General features: G+C 33.8%; 1 protein-coding gene across 8 annotated transcripts in view; it reads left to right on the forward strand.

Moving 5' to 3' along the window:
* The window catches only part of PCDH9 (protocadherin 9), an 803,467-nt gene that overhangs the window by 571,691 nt on the left and 211,916 nt on the right, over window positions 1-19,860 (forward strand). The window contains exon 4 of one of the 8 annotated variants that reach the window (XM_083820656.1): window positions 11,327-11,380. The exons of the other annotated variants lie outside the window; for them this stretch is intronic. Within the exon in view, the coding sequence (XP_083676782.1) occupies window positions 11,327-11,380 (54 nt within the window). The remainder of the gene's footprint in view (window positions 1-11,326; window positions 11,381-19,860) is intronic. 8 annotated transcript variants of the gene reach the window in all.

Consider the following 19,860-nt stretch of genomic DNA (forward strand, 5'->3'; position numbering starts at 1 on the left):
TAGACTGTAAGTGTCATTCAATGATTAGGTATAAAAAAGTCAAAAATAATTTTTGGTGAGATTCTTATAAATCTACACACATCCATATTCCATTTTGAGGGTTGTACTTGCATTCTCTGATCTGAACACCTGTAGTGTTCTCAATTTATGGCACACAGGGAGAATGCTGTCTAACATAGCTCATGCTCACTGAGTTTTATTAAAATGAAATGGAAGGCAAGAGAGAGAACAAAATATGATATTGCAGATTTTTCTTACAGAGAAAACTTGGCTCATGGATATATTGAGATAGGGGACTATAATTTCAGCATTGATACTAATCAACATTAATTCTCATTATCTTTCTCTTTCATGTAGTAAAGCATTTACATATTAATAATATATATATTTAATAAAATACTTTAAAAAATATTTATGATTTCTTTATGATTTTAAAAGTTTACTTCCACCCAGCTAAAGGTGATCTATAAATGAGCTGTGAGTGACTTCATAGTGAATTATTGATTGACATACATGAAATAAAATGTCTTTAATACTTTTCAGAAATCCATCTCTTGCATTAAGATCAAAGCAAACATAATTGGAATGATGCTAACAAAGATATAAAATGTAGAAAATTGAGGGATGGAGACCTCAGTCCCTTCAGGTTGTAGCAGAACAAATCTTGAAAAATAAGTGCTTTCAAGGCTACCTAAAAATCAAAGAGTGACAGCTCAGTGGAATATTTCAACAGTGTCTTTATCAGAAATTTAGTGTGTCTAGAAGGAATTCAGGAATTCTATTTATGTCCTTGCTAACTTTAATACATTAAATATTTTTCATATATAAACATACTTGTGGTTGCAAGAATGCACAAAGTTTAATAGCTGCTCACTTTCTTTTCCTCTAGAGTTATATCTACCACAATAAACTGGAGAATTAATTTTGAGTTCTTCTGGTCTGAAATATCTCCTTTTGAGCCACTTCCTTCCTTTGAGCACATCCTCCTGCTTGAGAATCTCAGAAGCATTGATAAAACTTCTAGGACATAGAACTACCAGAATTCTAGGACACAGAACTTCTGAAGCAAGTTCAGAGGAGGGCTACTAAGATGATTAGAGGACTGGAGCATCTGTTATATGAGGACAGGCTGAAAGAACTGGGTCTGTTTAGCCTGGAAAAAAAGAAGACTGAGGGGAGACCTTATTAATGTTTATAAATATCTGAGGGGAAGGTGTCGAGAGAATGGAGCCGGTCTCTTTTCAGTTGTGCCCAGCGACAAGTGAGAGGCAATGAGCACAAACAAATGAGGCATAGGAGGTTCCAGTCCAGTATGAGGGGGCACTTCTTTACTGTGAGGGTGACAGGGCACTGGGACAGGTTGCCCAGAGAGATTGTAGAGACTCCTTTTCTGGAGATATTCAGAGCCTTCTGGAGATATTCAAAGCCTTTTCTGTAGATATTGAAAGCCACACCTATGCAATGTGCTCTAGATGATCCTGCTCGGCAGGGGGGTTGAACTAGATGATCTTCAGAGGTCCCTTCCAACCCCTCTCATTCTGTGATTCTGTGATTGATGAATTTACTTAACAAATCTTAATCAGACAGTGTTATTGCTTTTTCAGCAGATATCACCTGTATCATGTAAAGATTTGAGTCCCTATTTTTATTTGGTGAAAACTGCAAGAAAACCTTTGAAGTTTGCCCAGGGAGATTTCTAGATTTACCAGAAACTTCTCTCTCAAGGCTACATGCTCAAGTCATGTTGTGACTTTATTCTGTGATGAAATCAGAGCTATTTGCTCCTACTTGCTAGGTTCCGTCATAAGTTAACCAGTGTTCCTAGGTTAAAAGAATATGTATTTTTCTCCTGCATGTCTTCTGAGAGGATAAATTGAGAAAACAGATGCATACAGCAGTGTTGAAGAGCACCTGTCAGGTAGAAAATAACAATATTCTTGCCATTTGTGATCATAAACTTTTTTTCTTGATAGAAGTTAAGCTGAGAAACATGCTATTTTCAGACTTGCTCTGTAATATGTAATGAAAGACACTGAAGTGTTTCATGGTATATTTTTCTTTGATATTGTCACTGATTTAGGGTTAATGGTGCCTTTGTGTACCATCTGGAGACAGAAATCTCTCTGTAAACCTGTCAGAAGACAGCAATTCCTTTGGGAAGTAGGTTAGGGTTAGAAGAAAATTGATGAGTCAGAGACTATTCTCTTGCAAGTCTCTGGACAGTAAATCTTCCCTTAGATGTGCATCAGAAGAGAAAAATTGACCCTTAGCAATGAATCTGAATAAACAGAGGGTGCAAGAGTTACTTTCTTATCGTATTATGGCAGGGATTTTTGAATTAAAAAGAGGAAGAATAAAAATCCATTCCTAAATATTTTAATGGATACTAAATATTTAAAAATCTAAATTATCTCCACTTTTGTGCAGATGACAGTGGGTTTGACCTATGAGTTTGAGTTGGCTCAGTTAACATTAGGAATATTTCTGAGTCTCAGAATTTACATCATCAATTGAGATTTTCTGAGTGTCTTTCTTCTGCGCCTTTTTTCCACTGTAATATAGGAGTGGGCAGTGTTCCCCTGGTATTTTATAAAGACAGAAATCTTATTTAGTTTGCACAGTAAAACAGAACAACTACTTGCAAACAGAAATATGCCGTTTGGTTAAAAAATTTTTTGTTCAGTGAATGCTGTAACACTGTAAATATTCACAGTATTTCTTTAAAATACTTTCCCATATGATTTAATACTATATCTCCCTCTCCTGTAGTTTATATCTTACATGGTCTGAACAATACGGTAACTACATCCTTTTTGCTTCTTGCCCTAATCCTATGCCTCTCTAACAGGAGCACCAATACTGTACTTCTAGTGTAAAATTATGCCAGTATTTATCCATCTGCTTAAAGCAGTTATTTCAGTTAAAAACACTGAAATTAGGGCTGCGATTACCTACTTTTTCTCCATGAAAAAATAGACATTTCCAGAAGATGAATCATTTATCCTCTGGAAGGGTATGTGTCTCTTTGTTGAAGTCTATGTGAACCTACTGTGTTTCCAGCCATTACCTGAAGTAAAGCTGGATAAAGCAAGCCTTCATCCCCAAGCAAAGTGACTGTGGATGGGCAGATTTAGAGATTTAGTTTGAAAAGAGAAATAGCAATGTAAGTTTCTTCACAGTAACAAGCCTGTGTGCAACAATCCTGAGGCCATGGCTGTGCATGAGGCCATGGTTATGCATGGCTAAGCGCTGAATGCTTGCTCATTCATTGCTTGACACCAGTGCTCAGATTGCCAAGAAATGTCACAGTTCTTCTGGATATTTTATAAGAAGGACAGACTTAGCTACAAGGAAGTTAACTAAGACAACTCCATTTTGAGAGAAAAAAGAAACATCAAGGAATTAACTTCAGTTCAATGAATAGTAGGATTTTACCAAGTCAATAAAAATGCCAACATCTGCACCAGAACTGTTTAATTTGGATGCATAGACCAATTAGTTTAGGGTTATCTGGGGTTTTATAAAATGCCAGATAAAACCTTCTGAAAGTGGATTAGTGATAAATAGGTGTTGGAAGTTAAGACTAGGGCTTGGGAAGACCATAAGATTTTAAGTTTAGGAAAAAAAAATCATATGAGTTTATTCAAAATGAAGCTTGTGGGAGTATCTTGAGCTGCCTTGACTTTCAAGATAACTAGACAAGCCATCTTCTAGGAATAAATAAATAAATAAAACAATATTAACTTTATTTTAAAATTTCAGTAATGAAACAGTACAATTTGTGACAAAAGTCTGATTTTAGTTAACACCACAACTGTTTGTAAAACTCTATTTAAAATATCATAAGTTATTCCTAAAACTGATTTGTCTTTATTGTTGATTCTAACTTCAAGGAGTCTTTCTTCCTGAGAGCAAAGAAAAAATCATATGTTTTGTTAATAAAGGCTAAAAATAAAATAATAAGTAAATCCTTCAGAATGGAAGAGAAACATGAAAGAGAGAGCCTGAAGCACAGTCAACACTTTGAGTGTCAATGAAGTTGTACTTTCTATCAGACTAAAAAGAATAGATATCATGGTGATTATTTATTTCTCATTAATGAGGTAGAGCTGGAACATTGTCCCTTGTCCAATTTCATGGAGTTTGGGTATGAGTAAAATAAACCCTGGAGAATGGCTGTGTGAACCTCATAATCCTCCTGTTAATCATGTCTTTGTGTATATAGTTAGATTTTATTTCAAAATTATTCAGTTTTGTAAGCATTAGAAAATTTGCCTTGGAAAAAATTTGCCCTCCCCTCCCCCCCTCCCCTCCCCTCCTCTTCTCTCCTCCTCTCTCCTCTCTCCTCTCTCCTCTCTCCTCTCTCCTCTCTCCTTAAATGAATCTAAGCTCCTCCCCTCTTTAAACTGAATCTAAGCTCTGTATTTGGCTAACATAATATGCAGTTTGTCACAGTGCAGGTGTAAAATGACCACTAGTTCTATCTCCCAGTTATATATTAGTGTTTTTTGTTTGCAGACAGCTACATATAGAAGAAGCACGGTGAGAAGACTTGAACAGAAAGTGAATTTGACTTTTGTATTTAATTTTGTTTATTTCTTGGTTCTGCTCAGAATGAATAATAATTACCAGTAGAAGGGGAAAAAATCCTTTCTTTTTCTCAATTGCCTTTTCCATTTTCTGGGTTAGATAGTATTTCTAGTTAATTACAGAGAGAAAGTTGAAGGTTTTCATTACATTATTCATGCTCAAGTAGTTCTTAAAAAAAATAAAATATATATTTTCTTTCTTTTTTCTTTTTTTTTTCTAAGTAATTTGCAATTTTATTACACATCATAAGTGTACAGGTACTCATTCTAGCACCACACTGGAATGGAAACATAGAAATATACCATCGTCAATATTCTTAATACTTAGCAGGTTAGCTCTAAGACGAGATAGCAGTTCACTTAGTGAATCCTTATTCCCCAAGTATCTAGATACTCTGTAATTCTGGCATTAAGTATGCCTCAGGAGGCAGAATGAGTAGTATTTAAAGAATGTGATTTACAAGAGCCAGCACTAAAATCTTTTATTTATTTATTTATTCATTTATTAGCTTATTGCATACTTGTCATTTTCTACTGAGTAGCTTAAATACACAGATTTATCTGGGGAAAGAGGAGAGAGGAACAATGAACCCAGTGAATTTAAAGACTCTTATTTATCTTGGGGATGTATTCAGCCCAGAGAGGAGTGTCCTTTAAACCTTACCTTTTCAACAGTATTTTCCCTCTCACTGGATTCATTGGTGAACATGTCCTGAAATCAGGGATTAAAGCCAGTCTCTTTCAAGAAAATACAGAATAAAAAAGTTCCACACATTTTTTATTACTGTTCACTCATGAAAATAATAATAATAATAATAGTAATAATAAAATCATAATATGAGAAACTTTACTTTAGATCCTTTCAGTGCTTGACAAAACTTGAATGCACATTTCCTATAAGAGCGTATCAAGTACTTGGCAACAGATATACTTTGAATAGGGACTATCTCAATCTCTTTTCTTGTTTCATAGAGTATCTTTCTCTGCTGAACTTCTATGAACTATTTAAATATTCTTTGGAAAGGAAAAGAAATGAAGCAGGCTCTTATTTCATAAATAAAGGCTGAAGAGTTCTCCAGGAAGATAGAGTATTTGGCTTAAAATCTTCTTTCTTTTCCACTGGAAAATGGATCACTTCAGAGATAAAAAGGCAGAAGAACTACAACGATAGAAAAACAGAAACAGGTGATTCCAGTCCCAGATACTAGGACTGAGTTTCTGAAGTCAGTGTTTTTTTTTGTTATTTTTTTATTATCTTTTTTTTTTTTTTTCAGTAAATTGTGTAAACACTCCTGTGTTTAGCTGTGACAAGAATGTTAAAATAAAGAACCGGGAGATCCCAAAAAACTCTGTCAAGCCATTTATCTTGTCTGTGATAGCAGATATTTGAAAGCAGAGTTTCATCTTCCCCTGCAGGACCATGGCCTGCTTCTTCTGTCCCTTTAGGTCATTTCACAACTCTTTCAGGACTACCCACACAACAGTGGAGCTTACAACTATTCACAAAAAGGTTTTGTTGACATGCTTTGTGGAAATGGCTTTAATTGTTGTATATGCTGAATTTGATGGATATTACTAAATCTACTGAAAAAGAAGACACACAAGAGGCCATGAATATAATATGATCTTTGATCTACTTTTGAAATTGAACATGCAATTTTTCTATGGTGGTAGATTAATGTGCCTAATGGCTAAGCTTCTGCATTTCTTGCAGGACATGTACTGTCAATCCATAGAACTACATTTGCAATTTAGTGTTCTGGTAGGTGTGGCCTCAGCAGAGGAATTGGGGAACACTGCTAAATTAATGTAGTTGATATTCTTAGACAGGCTGCAAATACGGACTTCCATGATCTCAGTGTGGATGAAAGGCCTAAATCAACAGGAAGTATTCCATGGCAGGGCCTCCTATTTCTGCACATGAACTAGTTTAGACGTATAGGCAGTTACAGAGCTGAAAGTGGAGCTGTTGATGTAAAGTGGGTTCTTCCAGGATTTGACAAATGAAGACATTTTCAGTCCTGTCATAAGTATTACATTAGACTAGCATTTCTTACCTATGATATTTATTTATTTATTTATTTATTTATTTATTTATTTATTTATTTATTTTGGATCAAGCTTGCGATTCTTTTCTGGCTGATAGAATTACTCTGCTGGAATTACTCTCCTGGAATTACCTGGAATTACCAGCTGAAGATTTGCATTAAGAATACATATATATATTATATATATATATAAGTATACACTGGTGTACTTAATTTGGACCATAGCATGTTTTCACAATAACTGTTCACCTAAGCATACTGTGTATTCATAGACATAGTACACTGGCTCATGGAAAATTATGGGCCCCTGCATTAATCACTTGTTATTAAATGACAGTAATGATCATTCTTACTATGAGTGTAACTGTGTGAAAGTGGAGGTTGGGTCTCCGTAGCTACTGTGTTATTTTGGGTTGAAGTTGTTTAGTAAAGCAGATCTGAGTGTGAGAACACTGCATTTACAGGTTGCTTCTGCATGCCTTGAGGGCTATCAGTCAAACAAAGAAAATATCAAAGTTGGTAACCTTGACAGTAAAAACAGTTTTAAATGGGATGAAAATGAAGACAGGAGAGTAATAGGAGCTTCCAGGAGGGGTGTGTTGTGGTTGGAGTGTAGAGAGAAAAATGGGGTTGAAGAAGCAGGTGATGCTAACTTTCCTTTTTAAATCAACAGCACTAAAGACAATAAATGTAACATGAGAATTCCTCATTCTGAATCTCAGCTTAGCTATCAGAGTAGATAATTTGCTCTTTCCTGAACTTGTTTTTCTTATTCTGCCTACTATCCCCTCTCATAGTCACTACTTTAGAAGGGTACATTGTCTATCAGTCTGCATTGGAAAACTATAGGTTAATGACTGCATTGGGTTAGCATTGCTACAGCCAGATCTATCAGGTATTCCTAACAATTAGGAAAAAATTTGTCTCAGTAACTGGCTTCTGCCATTAATTTTTCTAACTATGTTGCAATTCACCTTTCTCTGTCTCTTTCTCCATATTATCTCAAGTTCCCTTATACAGTCTCATAGGCAACCTAAACTTTTCTTGTTCAGAGTTTGTGACAGTTTTGGCGTTGTTTATTTTGAGATGTGGATCTCCAGTACAAATATTGAAGAAATATGCATTTGTGGGTAATGCCTACAATATGTACTTCACGGTCTCATGAAATTTAGAATTTTATGCATAGTGAATCCAAAACAAACAAACAAACAAACAACAACAAGCAAAAAAACAAAAGGAAGTGATTTCAATTCAAAAATGCTTGAATATCTAATCTAAATATATATTTTTTTGGATTTACTCTTTGGCTTCTGACAAAACTGTAACATACTTGTCGCCAAGAGACTTCCAGGACAATTTAAAATCAAATTCAGAATGCAGATACATTAGATGACAAATAAACAAACAAACAAAAACAAATACACCACGGATTAGAACATGCACGTGTATTCCTTTTTTATTCCTTTTAATCTTTCCTGTATTTGTGGGATTTTTAATATCTGCAGATATCATAATTTGGTGCTGTGTCATACTGAATTTAAATTGAAATGCAGTGGGAATATATTTAGTAATTGCTGCAATATTAGATCCCTGAATATCTGAATGATATTGGTGATAATATTATGATGAAAAGGAGAGACATGAACTTATACTGAAAGTGCTGGATAGTGACACAGTAAATTAATTTAAAATGTTTTAATACCCATTTAAGCATCCATATACTAATTCTATTACTGTAAATGGTAGTCTGTTTATAGTCTCATTGAGCTAATTCCAGACTTTCATATTGAGGAGAGTAGTTGTCAAAACTACAAGAATAGCTGAATAAAGACACCTTAGATTTTTCTTGCCATTTTAAAATACAGAGTTTTTGATAATGTCAGAGCCTACCAGTATGAACAGTTATAGAGGTATCACCAAAAAGCCATATGCTTTGTCTTCAATTCATATAAAATACCAATAATTATTTGATTTTCCTTTTCATCCATTCTTCACTGCACTTAAATACTTGCAGACAACTGTACTTAGTGGTGTGGCAAGCAGCCTTCCATTGAGCAGAACCCTCTGAGCATTTGCATTACTACGTTAATCAGCTGGATGGAACATATTGCTGTAGGTCAGTCCATCCATGTAGGCAACCCCTTAAAGGAGACTGATTCACTTGTACCCAGTATACAGCAGGATTGTAAATTTGTACTAAGTATAAATACTAAGCATACAATACTGTCCAGAAAAAAAAAAAAAAAAAAAAAAGTGTGAAGATCGGGATGTTCTTCTGCTTCTCCTAAATCATTAGCTACAGTAATTGAAAAATATTGCTTTAGTTTCACATTCAGTTACTTCATTAGTCTAAATAAAATATTGGGGTTTTGACAGTAGATGTTACAAGTCATCATCTGAAACACAGATTATTCAGATATTCTTGGTAGCCTGGAAATTTATTTTGTTAATTTATATACTGCACGGAGAATGCAGTATAAGAGAGTATATACTAGGTGAATTCTTTGTTAAGCTGAATAGCTGAATATTAAGAAACAGGGTCCAAATGTGTGTCAACGTTGGGGAGGGAGGGCACATTGGTTGTGTTTAGGTACTGTACAAAATGGAGTCATATCACTGGCAAGTCACATTTTTTTCAGTAGAACAGTCTTCAGATAGCATTTCAGAGTGAATAAAAGTTTTACCATAATTTTCTCTTGATGTGGCTTTATTGTGTTCAACTGTCTTTTAAATTAAAATGGAATAAATATATGAAACTTACTCATTTGAACCTTAACTGTGTTCAGAAGGGCAGTGGAAAGAAACAAAGGGAAATGGTAGACAAGGCACAGAAATTTAGTGCATTTTCTATTGCAAATTACAAAGAAATTAGTCAGTCTAAAATTAATACACTTACTTTTATGTTTACATCTCTCCTTCAGTGGCATGAAAGCAGGATAACAAGTAATGATGCTCTTTTTCCTTGATATTACAGATTGTTTAATTATCTTCTTGCTGCTTAGTAATGTATATTTAATAGTATATTACATGTGGTAATCTATATGAAAAGAGTTAGCAATGTTGCAGGAATTAGTTACAATCTGATTGCATGTCTGCATTAATTTTTTGTAAAATCTCATTAGAAGGATAGGAAGATGTCAGAGCTGAAGTGCTCATTTTGTACTGTCTGCAGAACTGGTCTAGTAGTCAGTATCACAAATAGGTAGGAAAACAGAAAATATATACCCTTACAGCTGAGTTAATTAAGAGTAAATAAAAAAAAATAAAAATAAATGTTGAGTACTTTATTATCTCCCAACAGAATAACGTTTTAAAACAGGTAAATGCCATAAAAGTGTATTTTCATCTTCCTGTCTCTCTGGCAGATGAGCACAATATAAGCCTGCAATCTTCTGAATCCTTCATTGAATTTCAGTAAAGGCAAATAACTGTATTTTCATGTTTCCATGGCTGTGCAGCTAAACAGGACTCTTCTGCCATGTTAGCCAATGCAAATCAAAATTTGTCAATATTTTGTAAATTGAAGTAAAAAAAAAAAATTGGTCTCCATATTTGAGTGAACCCTTGTGTAAGGGGGTGTTGCAAAGGCATTTGATTTTCTGACTCTAACCTATGTTTTCTTTCAGTAAATCAATTGTTTCATCAATCTATAAAATAATCAGAAATTTTTGAATGTCCAATTTCTATTCAAATGCCTGGTAATTTAAATTGGGTTTGTAAGTCCTTCATCAACAGGATAAATGAGTTTGTGAGCACCATAGTGCAGCTTCAATAGTTACTGTTTTCTCTTGGTCCTGCAGTTCTTACTAGAGTAAAACTCCCATCCTCACTAAAACAAGGGCTATAGACCCCTGATGTCTTTGCTCACAATTTTATCCAGCGAAAAGAACAGGTAGCACAGATGGAAACCTTTGAGGTAGGGCTAAGCAATCCTGAATTATCTTAATAATTCTGCCACTGACCCATTATAAGACTTTGAACAATTTGTTTAAATTCTGTTACCACCTATATTTATATTCCTTGTCTGTTTTGTGTATGTAGGTAATATTAGTCAAAATATTAATCAAAGGCATGTCTCCTCATAAATTTGCAAAATATCTTGGATATGTGGTCCCACTTAGAAACTCTGGAGAGTACTCTGTACCACCATACAAAGAAATAATAAATCAAATCTACAGAAAACTTGATAGATTGCAATTGTTTATTTTTTATGGCATCAAATAAATTAGATTTAGAGCCCACTTGGAGAAATTGACATCAAAACAAGAGACTTCTTTCTGCCTGTCAGCTAATTATCTGTAATTTCTGCTCAAGATTTATTTTTACATGTGTGTGTGTGTGTGTGTGTGTGCTTGAAAAATATAGCTTTCTATCCACTCACTCCCACCTGCACTTTCTCAGGGACTGAGGAATATTTGCTTAATACTGCACTTAACTATCCTTCCAGCAACACATCTTATTTAAGACCTGTGTTTACATACAATGCCATAAGCAAATGCTGTGAAGGTTAAGCAGAGAAGTTAAAAATATATTATTATTATTATTATTAATTATATTATAATTGTATATTATTGTAAGTATAATAATTATATATAATAATTATATAATAATTATATAATAATTATATATAATAATATAATTAATAATAATAATAAAAATAATATTAATTCTCCAACACATTCTTCCAAGGGCACAGTCAGCAGATTACCAGGACAGGAGGATGGGAGTCTAACAATTCAGTGAGTAAGTGTTTTCTTGTTCAGTCAAACTGAAAGAGATACAAAAAATATCTAAAAAATAATTTTTTCCCTCTTCACAGGTATGCCTGTGCTCTTTATTGGCATTTCGCATATGGTAGTTACTTCTCTCTAATAAGCAACACTTATGATTTGTTTTCTATTGATAGTATCTATTGATACTATTAATCTAGTTACATACAAGCTATAATATATCTATGTCTATTAATAATCAAAGGGGAAGAATAGCATTCTTTTTCATAAATGTATGATCCTGAAATACTTATTATAGGATTCATAAACCAAATGCAGTATTAATTCTTTCAATATCCAAATTCTTTAGGAGAATATAGTACTACATTGCTAGTGATGTCATGGTATGAAGGTTCGTTTACAGGACCTCTAGTACAGAATATATTTTGAGGAAAATGAACACCTTGTATTTATAATCTGGCCTTAACTTTTTAAAATACTTTAAAAATAAAAATAAAAATCATAAAAATAAATAAAATACACCACCAAGAACAACAAAAAACTTTTTAAAATAAAAGGATTCCTTGTGTAAGAGACAACAGAATTGTTATAAAGGAAGAAATGCATGCTGTTATCCATTTCATTACTACTATTTATACTGAATATTTGAAGTAAGGTACATGCTACCCTGAGAACACTTAGGTAGAGTGCTGCATAAAAAGGATTCACTAACAGATTTAGCCCTTATTAATATACTTAGTTTTGCTGAGGACTTACTGCATTGCAAAATGATAAGACCTTCAGCTAAAGTTATTCATAATAACCAATAATCAGAGACAGAATAATTTTTCTGTTCCTAAAAACATAATACACAGGCTGCTGTTGACCAAGGAGGAGGAAATTACTTCATCAGCTAGGGAAATTGAAGCACTCTGCCACTGAATCCCGAAAGAATAAATCCAGATGCATTAACAAAAGTTCTTCATTTTTAAGTCAGCTGTAGAAACATATGAAAATTCATTAATAGAAAAGAAAGGAAAGAAAAGGGGAGTGGAATACCTTATCAGTTATTTGTTTTCTAAATACGTTTTTTTTTTTTTTTCTTACAAATGATTATTTACAAAGGCTTGTATTAATGCATTTTGACTCTCTTTTTCTAAAACTGCTCATCTGTATCTTTAATTAGTACTCAAGTCAGCCCACTGTTTACATATGAAATTTAAGTTAAATCAAACTCTTTGAAATTCTTTGAAATTATAACTTTCAAATGTTTGCATTTATTTTAAAATACTATTAAACTTTTCATTTTATTTATTCATTTTATTTATTTATTTATTTATTGAGAAAAGGGTCTTAATATTAACTTTGTGATGAATGTCTGTGTACACGGTAATTAAGATACCTTTTCTTAACGGTAATGAAGTATGTTCATTTTCACATGTATTAGAATGTATTTGCTCTGTCTGTCTCTGTTATTACCGAGTCTCATTTTGGAGTACATACTTATTTTTCTTTAAACAAAGCCCACGCAAGTGAACTGTGGGAGAGGAAGATATAGAAAATGAATTCATCATCATATATATATATGTATTTAAATAACAATTATATTGCCTTTGACTAAAAGAATTACCATAGCAGTATTCAATAAACTTTTCCCCACTGGCAATAGTATTACAATTAACAGCATTTTCAGCTAGACAACACATTTTTCTGTAATACTATTTTTGTATCATCACCATATCATCTCATGCAAGAGTAGGTAATGGAAATTAATACTGTACTGATACCCAGTGACGCTAATTGGACTAGCTTAGTTTACTGTTATTGAAGAAAGAGGATTGTCTAAAATTTGTTTTAGAGGACTTGCAGGAGAAACAAATACAATGCATAATGTATGCATTTGTTTGAGACACTAATAATTTTCTTGGCTTTGCAGAATGTTATTAAAATACCTAAGTATATGGTGCATAAAATTGCATTTTGTATAGAACAGAAGAGATACATAAAGAATCAAAAGAGTAATGAGAAGTCTTTAAAAATGGAGGTTATAGGAAGATGAGTGGATGATCACTATGTAAGGAAAAAAAATCACATTAGCTCAAGTGACACTCACTTGAAAGAAGCTTTCCTCATTGTAATTACTATCATGAAAATGCCTGCCAAATTTACAGGAGATTTACTAGTTATATTTATTTTTTTCTTTTTCATTTATCTTAATCAAGAATTAAACAATTATCCCTGGGTACAACTAAAGGGATCATCTAATGAGATGGACCATTTTATTTGCAACTGATTCTATCACCAGCTAAATCATGCCTGCAGATAATCCAACTGGATTATAGTATGTGTAAAGTAAGAATGACTTCAGCCAGCAATATCCATATAGTCGATTAAGTGGGTCTGTGAGACTTAAAATATGATCCTAATGGCACTTAATATAATACACCTCTTTTAAATAAATATGCACCTACAGTGTATCCCAAGTTTAGTCTCAAATTGTTAATAGGATTTTTTATTCTTTTTATTGTCTTTGAACAATGAAAGCTGTTATATATTTGTTGTAATAGAGGTACTAGGAATACTTGTATGTATAACAGCATATAGTATTATTATTTTATTTTACTTTATTTTATTTTATTTTACCTTATTTTATTTTATTTTACTTTATTTATTTTATTTTATTTTATTTTATTTTATTTTATTTTATTTTATTTTATTTTATTTATTTTTTTGTGAGCTGTGGGTGAAATAGCTCAGGCTTTTACCTAGAGCTTTTTTCTCAAGGTAGAGGAACTATTTCATTTCCCACTGAGATTATAGTAATGTTAATGGGGAATGAGATATCCCACATTTTCCATCCTCCCAAACAAACAGTGGATTTTTGAATCTGTTTCCTCCTTTCAGCAAATATTTGGAGGGAAGCTGGTAGGCTGGGTCTCAATCCCAGAGGCTCACAGTTGCCAAATTATCTCTCTTTGAAAATCGCAGAGGATTTTTGTTTTCCAGATTTATATGTAGTAAAGTATAGTATAGTATATAGTATACCATATTGTATAGTATATATAGTATACTATATAGTATAGTAAAATATAGTATAGTTTGATTTTGTGACTTTATCATCATTTTCCTGTAGTAACTGAGCTTTGTAAAGGCTAAGGTTTTATTTTGGTCTGAGTTTATGCATGAATTAAAAGAAGATGAGAGGTTGTGCATGTATCCACTCTAGTGCACAGCCCCTAGGAAACTTGCATAAAAGTAAAGATACTGGAACTTGGAGTAAATCAAAACTCAGAAAACCAGATTAAACTCCTGTGACTGCTAAGCCTCAGGGAAGCAGGTCACAAAGAGCCAGAGCTATTATAATTGAAGTAATGGTGTTACATGCTGTAAACACAGACCAACAGGACTGTAAAAATGGCTGTCCATTGAAAATATGCTCTGTACTGCAATTGTGAAGAGGTTAGACTTCCTTTTTGATATGATTGCATGAATGCAATATGTACAGGGTGTTTGGAGTTGATCTAATTTAGCAACAAAGATGATTCTTAGTTTATAGCTCATGGATTTTGGAGTTTTTATGTGTGAAAGAGAAAGCTGCTGCTTTCTAAATGTTAAGTGTACTATGGGCTAAATGAATAATTACTACATGTATTTTTGGTAGTAGCTGGAAACATCTGTCCCGTGTCTCTTGGAATAAGGGTGCAATGAGCTGGTCTTGTAGTGTCATTGCTCAGACTCTTGCACTGTACAGAGCTGAAAGACCATGTACTACCAGGAAGGATGACAGACACCAAAAATTATGTGTATTATTTTTCGAATTTCCTGATTTCTTGTCAATGAACTCACAGCTTATGGATTTGGAACTGCTTTTAGCATGAGTTCGTGTGCTTATCAGAGCTGACAAAGTGACGGGGCAATGCAAAAATAATTCCCTGCTGTTTCCTTGATTTGCTTTCTTATCCCTTGCATTAAAATTTCATGGGATCAACATTGAAATAGGTCTTTCTTTGAAACTTCAAACAAGCCAACAAACCATTTAGAGAATGAAAACTTGTTTTCAGTAAAGAACATTTCTTTTAAAGAAATAATTATCTAATTTACTTCTAATGCCAGCTAGCTTTAGTATTATTTGTACTTAGTTATGCTGCAGAAAATGTACTCCTTATCTCTGCTAACCTATCTAGTATACCTTATTGAATGATTGACTATTACTTACTGTAAATATATTTGCGTTATGTGAAAGTTGCAAATTCATCATACCAGCATGTGCTCAGCAACAACGAAGGGTGGGGTGGAAGGTTGCAGGTTCTTTTCTTCTAATTATTCCTCAAATTTCATAATTTCTAAGCCTTTTTGTATGTTTGTTTGTTTGTTTTAATTCAGTATAACCACTTCTTAGTTTAATTACGAGATACAGGAATCATCTAGATGCATCAATTTGCCATGCTCAGCTGCTTAGTGGTAACTCATTAAACCATGGTTATTTAGTTATATCTTGATTTTTCCCTTTTCTTTCCTTCCTGTTGATTCTCTCTCTTCTTGAAAAAGGTTGCCCTGCTTCTTATGCTTGCCTGAACTTTTCCTTATTTTTTTAAAAAAAAACATTGTCCAGAAGCTGCCTCTGCAGGAAACTCAGTGTTGTCCGTGGATCAGACGAGTCTATCAGATAAGGTCCCTTAGAGATCTCAAATGCAGGTCCATTTCTGACTTTCAAATGGACTTCAAGTGTAAAAAAGATACTGAAATGCTCAGATTAACTAAAGTAGCCTCCCTGAGTAGTCCCTGGTTCTGAGCAATAGCAGAACTTGAGACAGATATAAAGCTTTCTGGGCAAAACCTTGCAGTACTAGGTTATTAACCAGATTTTTATGGTCTTTCTGCTTCAAATTATATTCTGTTTGCAATGGACTTTGTGCACTGTTTGGTCTATCTTTGCCTAAATTTTCCATCATCAAAATACAAATATTAAAAACAAATATTTTGAAAGGATAAAATTATTAAAGAGTGTAAAGCAATCTGGATCTGTGGTGACAGAGGTCAGCTATTTGTTAGCTTGTCACACTTGGTTAAAAGAAAGCATTTCTATTTTGCTGTGAGTTCTCTCTCTTTTCAGATGAATTAAAAGGATAACAAAATATGCGTGTGACTCCCAAGTGATGACTTTCTTTGAGTGACATAACTGAAGATTGCTGATTTGAGGACTTGAGGTTTTTTTTTGCAGAAGCAATTATGAATGCAACATTTTTTTTGATTCAGCACCTTTGCAAAAATTAAAATATGTATACATATATTATCAAATTTCTTTGCAGGACCCAATTGCAGTTCCCAATGAACTACTTTCCAGTTTATGTTGTTATTTTCCAAAAAAAAAAAAAAAAGCTCTTGTTCATATTTGCAAGCTAGATGCTTCAGGAAAGATTAGAGTGGTAAACTGTCTACAAGTACTTTTGATCTTATCTTTTGACCTGATCTTATCTAATGGGCTTAGGAAAGTGTGTTCATGAAAAAAATCAGGAGGCCTAAAAGAGACATTCTATTCAGTATTAGCATGCAGAAGAGAAGTGGAATATAATGATACATAAAGGTATATGACTAAGAACAAAGGAATACAAATTAGTGCATGCTGGAGATCCATTTTTATAAAAGAAAGGACAAGGAAGAAACAAGGGAAGGGATGGGGGAAGAAAAGAACTAGAAAAAGAAGAAAAAAAAATGCTAATTTCTGATGCTCATAATGCTAAGTTATACGGGTGTTTCACCTTTATCGTATTAAATTGAGTGTAAAAAAAAATTTAAAAAAGGCAGTGAGTTACACTGGTTATTAGCAGCTACTTCAAGATTACTATTTCAAGGAAGACAAGAGATCTGGTTTTGAGAAAGCATATTTTTATTCTCTATTCTAAGTTATACAAATCTATATAAATCTTGAAACTGTAACTTCCATTGTTTAAAGGACTGAATTATCAAACTGTTGTTACAATCCTTACTATTTTCAGGTTCTTTTGACTATTTAATAGCTCCAGAAAACAGTTATCATTTTTGAAATCATTGAGTTCAGCAGCTATCCCTGTGATTGTTCTTAGAAAAGCAGACTGTATTCCTATTCAAATACCTACTGTACCTTTTTGTATTTAAACCAAGCTTACAAGATTTTACTGAGAGGAACAGATACTCATCCAGTTTATCCCTAATATACAAACACACAATTCTTTCTGAGGTGCCTTAAAGGGATTGTCTTCACTGCCTAATTTCTTTGTATTAAGCTCCTCTCTGCTGTCACAAAGTTGAATAGATGATAGAAATTGAAAATAGGCTGGTAAGATAGACTAAACTACCAAAAGTGTGACATTCTCTGGCAGTTTGCAAGACAAGATTTTAAAAGTTTTTTTTTTTTTTTTTTTTTTTTAAACAGTGCTACCTTACTCTACTGTACTGTAGATGAAATCTGTTAGCTTATTTGCAACGGACAACCACTTTAAAACAAGATCACATAGGAATTCATCCTTTGTAACACATTGCTGGCTCTACAAATAAAGTTTTCCATGTATCTGTCTGCTACATTCCTGAATAAATCTTTCTTCATAGACCTGTTTCTAAATGCTTATTTCCCTCTGGCTATGATGCTCTAATGGTTCCTTAAGTCTGGGTCAAGTTTATTTTTCTTCATTCCCAGTATGCCTCTTTAACTCCTTTCTTTGAAGTGCCCTTATCTGAACTAAATATGAATTTGTCTACATTGCTGAAAGCCAGAATATATAAAATTTCTTCTTTTTATTTCTTAACTTTAAGGATTTTAGACTGTCTGCATAACTCAGCTGTTAATCCAGGGACAGACTTGACTGGGATTTTTTCTTGTGGTTTTACCTTTACTAGATGTTGTAAACAGCAATAGCTTTCATGGTTTTCTCTGCCTTCAGAAGCAGGACAGTACATTATCATCAGAACACACAATGCTCACAGGAAACAGATATCTATGGCAAATGTTATATAGCTGTGTGCTTTTTATTTATTGACTTTTGTACGTTTTATTTTTATTAAGGAGTGTACAGCCTAGTCCAACTAAAATAAAGCTGTAGTTGCTTTTTGGTCAAAGTTCTGTGAGGTATCTGGATTAGCAGACATTTTATCCTACCTTTCTAGTGAGAGAATTTCTCTTAAACCATTAATTGTTTTCTCGTCACGAGCCCTCATGATGAATCTCATTATTATTGTTATATATATATATATATATATATTTAAATTTGTGGCTTTCAGGTTTGTAGAGAGAAGTTTAAAGAGAAGTTAATAAACACTCTGAATCTAGAAAATGACTAAAATAACACACTCTTTAAAGAAAAAATATATTTCAGTTGCAAAGGGAGAGGCTAACTTTCTTGAATTCATAGCAAAGCTCTTTTTTTTTATATATTATTTTGTATTTTTTAGTAAACCTGAAATCTAGGTTGCATTCTTTCTGTCATACATGCACTCTACTGAGATAGGTGGAGGAAAAATGTATTTAAATTTTAATAATTAAATATTTTCTTTGAGGGCAAAGTGAATCAGAGGAAAGAACAAGGGTAGTGATCATAGAATCATAGAATCATAGAATGGTTTGAGTTTGAAGGGACCTTAAAGATTATCTAATTCCAATCACCCCTGCCATGGATAGGGACACCTCCCACTAAATCAGGTTTCTGAATGATTTGAGTTAGAAGGGACCTTATAGATTATCTAATTCCAATCACCTCTGCCATGGGTAGGGGCATTTCCCACTAAATCAGGTTTCTCAAAACCCCATCAAACCTGGCCTTGAACACTGCCAGGAAGGGGGCATCCACAGCTTCTCTGAGCAACCTGTTCTGGTGCCTCACCATGCTAGGAGGAAAGAATTTCTTCCTAATCTCAAATGTGAATCTACCCTCTTTTAGTATAAAACCTTTACTCCTTGTCCTATCACTACACTCCCTGACAAAGGAGTCCCTCCTCAGCTTTTCTGTAGGCCCCCTTTAGGTATGAGAATGCCACTATAAAGTCTCCCTTGAGCCTTCTCTTCTTCAGGCTGAACAGCACCAGCTCTCTCAACCTGTCTTTGTAGGAGAGGTGCTCCAGCCCCTTGCTCATCCTTGTGGCTCTCCTCTGGACTCATTCTAATAGGTCCATATCCATCCTATCCTGTGCTGGGAACCCCAGAGCTGAATGCAGTACTCCAGGTGGGGTCTCACAAGAGCAGAGGGGGAGAATCACCTCCCTTGACCTGCTGGTCACATTTATTTTGATGAAGCCCAGGATACGGCTATCATCAAATAGCTTGAGAATCCAAACAAAATCATGTGGCAAGTATCAAAGAAAAGTTTCTAACTTTTTAATGGAACCACAGAGTCAGAAAATCTTCTTGGTAGGCAAGGACTTCTGGAGGTCTTCTGTCTGAACCACTGCTCCACTTGGGATATTCTATAATTCTTTGAACTTGTGTCCATTGCAGCAAAATCTCTCGAGAGCAGCAATCACTATGCACCTTCAAGAAGACTGGTT

The sequence above is a fragment of the Anser anser genome (genome assembly GCF_964211835.1).
Source record: "Anser anser genome assembly, chromosome: 1".
NCBI lineage: Eukaryota > Metazoa > Chordata > Aves > Anseriformes > Anatidae > Anser > Anser anser.